The 6,457-nt window shown below is 31.3% G+C and overlaps 1 protein-coding gene across 1 annotated transcript in view; it reads right to left on the bottom strand.

The window, feature by feature from the left end:
• Positions 1–5,865: 5,865 nt before the first annotated feature.
• The window catches only part of LOC111374630 (AP2-like ethylene-responsive transcription factor AIL5), an 8,167-nt gene continuing 7,575 nt past the window's right edge, over positions 5,866–6,457 (bottom strand). Inside the window, exon 3 of the mRNA XM_022997335.1 lies at positions 5,866–6,452. Within this exon, the coding sequence (XP_022853103.1) occupies positions 5,866–6,452 (587 nt within the window). The remainder of the gene's footprint in view (positions 6,453–6,457) is intronic.

Here is a 6,457-nt window from a genome sequence, read left to right as displayed (position 1 = left end):
CCAAGTAAATGCCATTTCTGTTGTGGCTAATATATTTATATATATTTTTAATGAGTTCGTACTCTTAAATAAAATTATTGACCCTAGAAATATAACAAATTAATAATATAGAAAATGCAAATTATTTTGAAAATCCTACACAAGCACCTCTTTCTAGAAATATAGAATGACGAATTATTCACATTTCAGTTGATTTGAAAATTTTCTAAAAATATTTGTAATTTGATGTTGATGTCCACCCTTTTTGTGGATAACCATCCATCTTCGTAAATGTTGTGTTTGACCAACTATTGGAGATGTGGTCGCTCTCTCTCTCTTGTAGAGGTGATCCATGGAGCCCCTCGTGGAAAAGGTCGAACGGGCTTCGGTTGGATTCATGTGGTCAAGTGCTCTATTTATCTTTTTTTGTAGTGTTGGCTTAATAGCGCAAAACGTCTTTATCTTTGGTTTGTAGTTTGCAAAATGTTCCTCTAAGTTTTAAATTTTTATATTTCTACCCCTATTTTCACGTTTCATTGGTAAAAATGTCATTTTCAACAATTTTTAATGTAAATGTCGAATATATCCTCCTATTTAAATTTAAAAAAAAAAGAAAAAGAAAAAAAGAAAAATAAAGAACAAATCGCAATTTTATTACTAAAATTTTTTATAAGTACAAATGAGTTCAAATAAATTATTAAAATATTTAAAATAGCCAAAAAAAAAAAAAAAAACCCTCTTATCTTTCTTCTCCTCTTCCCCTTCTCTCCATCGACTCCACCACCACCGCCCAAACCATCAGAATTTCACTCCTCCACTAGCATTCTATGATAGATATTCTACCGGTGAAGGAGTACTGTTAAAGGAACAAATTTGAGGAAAAAAACATCATTAACCCCTTAAATCTAAATTGGGCCACCACCTTAGAAGCCAAAAACTCCGGCCAACCACCGACCAAATTGTCGGACCTCCATACCACCAAAAAATCCTCACTCCTCTCTAGATATATCACCCAACATCCTCCAATCTTCATGCCAACAAATTTGATCAGAATTGCAAGCCAAAATACTAAACTTGTGAATCCAAATACCGACGACACCACTTGTTCTGACGACACCCATGCTATTCCCAACACACCAATCGACTATATTCCCCAGGACGCCTCTCTTCATGTCTTAAAATATCAACGGATGCACAAAATCAAAATCTACACCAACGACTTCCAATTTCTTATTGGACAATAACTAGCTAGAATTTTTGGGGTACATTAGTATGAAATTAATGGAAGCCCGTTGTTGTAGTAGGCACGGCATGATGTGGTGAAGCTGATGGGTGGTCCACGATAGTGGGAACCACTGTCGACATCGAAAATGACGAAAAAAGGCAGCTTGTTGCTATCTCGACAAGCTGCGTTTTTGGTTGATTTTGGCCATATAAATTTGTTCTTTGTTCAATTTGTTTATGGGAAAGTGTTTAAAGGTTGATAGTAGCTGTTTGTGGTGTGAGCTCCGATGTTTTAGGCGGTGGTTGGTGACATAGAGGTCGGCTACTCCACGAATCTCCAAAATAACAAGTGGGGTGGGGATGAGATGTGAGAAGAAACGTAGAGACGTTTTGTGCTATTTTTCTTTTCTTCTTTTGTTTTATTTAAATATAAGGTTATATTGGTCATTTTACATTAAAAATTGGTGAAGGGGAAAGAAGAAGAGTTCCATTTTTTTCCTTTGGGGCTTGGGCTGATAACTGGACCATGGGCCACTTTTTGTTTAAAAAAATTAGGCCAATAGAGGAAATCAATGAATGGTTGGTCCATCATCTACGATATTTTTCCTAACCCAAACTCCAAATCACCAACATTTGAAATCGACAACAAAGATGCAAAGACCCAAAGTGCAAACTTTTCCTTCCATTTCCATATTTCCATTCGAAGCAGAAGTAGTAGTCACAGCGCTTTCAAGTGGGAAGTGCCACTGTGTGAGCGGTGGATTGTGTGCGAACTGGTGCGAAATCAGGAGCAAATCTCAGACGATCGAAGCTGAGCAAGCAGTGTGGGTCTAAGGTAATTAAATTTTTTCTTCACTCTCTTGTTTTTTAAATTTATGGTTTTTCTTGAATTTTACTTATAATTAATCATCACATTAATTGAATTATAATTGTTTTTTCATGATTGAGTTTTTCAGATTATGAGTTTTTGCATTTGCTTTACCAGATTATGGGTTTTTGTTTATTAATTGGTATGTGCTGATAGGTGGTTGGATTAAACCAGTAATATTTTTATATAGGATCCACTCAACTTCTGCTCCTCTGAAACTAGTCTTGTAGTGAAAAATGATTGCAATTTTTGTTGTTCATTAAAGGGTTTTAAGTGATTAATTGAGATTGCTTATTTTGTCTTGATGTTGTTAGCTTTGTTCTTTAGGTTTATCTTGGTGGTAAATTATTTATGTAGCATGTCTTAAATTCTTTTAATTCGAATTGCTCTAAGCTTGATTAAGTACTTTTGTTGCATTATGTCATGGTAGAAAATCAAACATGTGTTTGATTGCTTTGTATCGTATATATTTTTTAAACATTTTGGATTGTATTGAACTCTATATATATATATATATATAATATATATATATATATATATTTACGTTTTAGTGCATTCACATATATATTGAACAATTTTTAATATTACTTAATCAAAATTTAATAAACGAACGGACTATTACGATCGTTGATTGTCGATGGTCAACGGTCAAAGTCAACTTCCATCATAACTAAACGCTGATGCTAGATACACCCCTAGGTGTAACTACATTTTTTTTTTTAAGTAAAGTGAACAATAATGTCTTATTATAGTGGTGGATGATAGTTGTGAATTTTAGAAAATGTGCCGATAAAAATATTGTTTAAATAATAATTTAAGATTTGCCAAACATGCACTATATCTTATAAACCGTCATTTATGTTTCTTTATTTATGTCCCGTTTTAGCAGGATGTGTACTGCATGCAAAAAGAATATACCCATTTCTGTCTCATTTTCTCATGCATTTGTCTCTTCCCCATCTCTCAAAGTCATTTAAATTGTTTTTCTTCTCTTGAATATGCAAATCAAATTCATTTTTTGTGCATTATTTAATAGATAAAATCAGATGTGTTCTAAATGACGGTGTCAAAGGCGCATCTAGACGTGATGCTCAACCAAAACATCAAGCCAAGTGGTTTGGTGCCTAATTTGGCAATCAACGGCAATCATTGGCCGCTAAGGCACAACTAGGCGCAATTATGCACGCATTATCATCCTTTTTTTAAAAAAAAAAAATTTAATATTTTGTATTTTTAAAAAATTATCAATGGCTAATTTTTTCATTTTACCCTAATTTAAAACAGCCACTTTATCAAACGACATGAATGACGAATTAGATTAAGAAGAGGACATTGAATGGGAATCCGATAAAGAGTTATAGATAAGATTTAAGTTTCTATACTATTTATTTACTATTTTGTATTTAAATTCGAAACTTATCTTTTTGTTGAAAACGTTGAAAAAATGTATAACGTTCCTATAAATCTGTTTTAAATTTTTAATGAGTATTATTTTTAATTATTAAATAATTTTTTGATTTATCAAAAATTAAAATAATATTAAAATAAGAAAATGCCTTTTTACGCTTTTACGCATAAGCCTGGCCTAACCTCGCGTAACCCATAACTTGGTTTCCACACATTACGTCTTTTAGAACACTAAATAAATGCCGAAAACTAAAAATTTTTAGGGTAAATTCCTTCAGGATCTCAACTTACTTTCAATAACTGTTAGTCTGTGACTGCCATATTTTCAACTTTTTAATAATCTGTGTGCAACATCTCTAAACGATAAGATAAAATAAAATAAAATAAAAAAGAATTTTGGATATCAGCAGCTCCCATAATGTGAAGGTGGTATGTACAAGACCTGGGAGCGAATTCACAATCGTATGGTTGAGCGACGATTATTTTCCGACTTCAAGTGTTAAACTTCCCCACATGTGACTACAAAGGGGGAAGGAAGCGAAAAAATGTTTGCATTTTTCCGAAAAACCTAACCATGACAAGTTAAATTTACAAACGTATCCCCACGTGATCATTCAACCTGTTGAGTCAGAATACCTCAAGCCTGATACTAAAAAATTTAGGACATAAATGTCTTAATAAAATATAGAAGACACGACTCACACTCGAGAAATATTGGAAAGGTAAATATTTATACCACAATTTTTATTAACTACACCATATTTTAATCTATAATATATTAAAATATCACATGAATGGCTTAAAATTCATTTATTTCAATAATGCCTCACTTTTCGTTTTCCGATATATAATAAATACTATACAATCGGTGTCATTTATAAAGTTCGTGTTATTAATTCTCAATTAATCATTCACATTAATTTAGATTCAATGAATCTCGACTAGCTGAATCTTGAATTACACGAATTTAGAATTATTATAGATGAATTTTATTCATATTTATGTATCTATAAATGTATTGAAATTTATGTATTAACAATTAATTTTTATGTATCAAATGTAATGTAAAAAAGATTTCTCATTTGTAGTATTTCACTATTAAAAAAAATTTGAATAATAGAAATTAAGTTTTAAGAGTACAATTTTCTTCTCTTAAATTTCTATGATAAATCTTATTTTCTTTAATTCGTCCAGAACCCATCAAATACTCCAACAAATTGGTGCCAAATATTATGTTTACATCACTTATAAAGTATTTTAGAATAACGTGTAATGCACGTTCAACTTTAATTAGTTATAATAAATATCCCTAAATTTTTCTTATTTTTACACTTATATTTTAAACTTTATTTAAAATTTTTATCATCAACCCTCTATAAATTTTCACATCCTGTCTACAAATATGATTTACGTTCAAGATAAATGATATAAGGGCCAAAAAGACATTATTGTCTCTAGTATTTTTAAATAATCGATTTAAATAATTAATATAAAAGTTAAATAAATATTCGTCCTTCTTTTCAATGAATAATGGTAGAATATTCGGATGAAAATAATGATTAGAGACAAAATATGTTAATCAATTAAAAGTTAAGAAGGACAATCCACCGAGAAAAAACATTGACGACGTAAAAGCTAAAATGAGAAAATATTAAAAATCTTTTTTTGAATTAAAATGTGGTGCAATTAAAAATGTTTTGCAAATAAAATTTACCCAATTGAAAATCTTAGAAAAATTTATCCTAATTTTATCACTCTCGTTGGTTTAGAGATTGTATCACAAAACTTTCAAAGTTGTCAAAATTTTAAAGGGTGTTTGAATCTCATTTCTCCGAAATAATATATTTCAAAATAATTGATTGCTGAAAAATGTGTAGTTAAAAAATAAATTTTTATTTATTTATGTACAATATTAATATTATTTTAATGAAAAATGTATAATTAAAAAAAAGAGAGAGAAATGTATAAAAATCAAACAAAATTTTAATAAAAGTTGATAAATATATTGTTGAATGTCATAAAATATGATTAAAAATTTAAAATTTGACAAGTTAAAAAATTGATAAAATTTTAACAAAAATTTGATTTTCAATATGGGATAAGAGAGAGATTTATTTATTTATTACTTTTTTCCCCCCCATTTTCCTTCTCATTTGTGGGTCAACTGCATACCTTGATAAATCATATCGGTAATAAAGGAGAGGCCAAAAAAAAAAAAAGTAAGGCAATAACAAAAGATTCATCAAGTACACTGTAATAGCTGTTAGTCTTGGCGAAATGATTGCGAGTTCTGTATTTATCCATGCAAAAAGTAAAAGAGATTTGAATTCTCTTTTTGACCAATCCACCATTCATAACTTTGAATTCCCTTTTTCATTTTATTGGGCTCATTCCATGCCAAATATTGGCGTCTGCAATGCTGATAGATTCGATTTTGCAGCCTGGAATGATTGCAGAGATGGTGAAATCCAATTTCCCACAGTAGTAGATACAGATCCATCATAAGCAGCAGTAGTAGCACTACTACTGTTACTATTTAGAGCAATTCCTTCCTGTTGCTGACAGTAATTTCCATTGAAGAACCCTTGATCAGTCTTGTTCTTGCTGGCTTCATTCACAGATAAATTTGTTGGGAAATTCATGCTGAAAGGTAAGGGTTGAAAAACGGCAGGATTAGACCAGGAATTTGCAGAATCTTGCTTTATGGGCAATCCAAAGCTGAGGGTGGAAGCTGTTGGAGGATGGGAAGAATACGTGTTCGACGAAATGTCTGAGTGAGGTCCGTCGAAACTTTTACTCTCCGATAAAGATTCGGATGACGTTTTTGGTTTGTTGTTCAAGCCTCCAATCGGAAGATTGCTGCACGCTATGCTCTTTATATCGTAACGGCTCATGTCAAAATTTGTCACTGCGTTTAGGCCTCGGAATTTGATTGCAGCAATGTCGTAAGCCTCGGCTGCTTCTTCTTGAGTGCCTGCA

This window comes from Olea europaea, chromosome 2 (genome assembly GCF_002742605.1).
Source record: "Olea europaea var. sylvestris chromosome 2, O_europaea_v1, whole genome shotgun sequence".
Lineage (NCBI taxonomy): Eukaryota > Viridiplantae > Streptophyta > Magnoliopsida > Lamiales > Oleaceae > Olea > Olea europaea.
The sequence above is the reverse complement of the archived record's forward strand: the minus strand, read 5'-3'. Positions and strand labels throughout refer to the sequence as shown.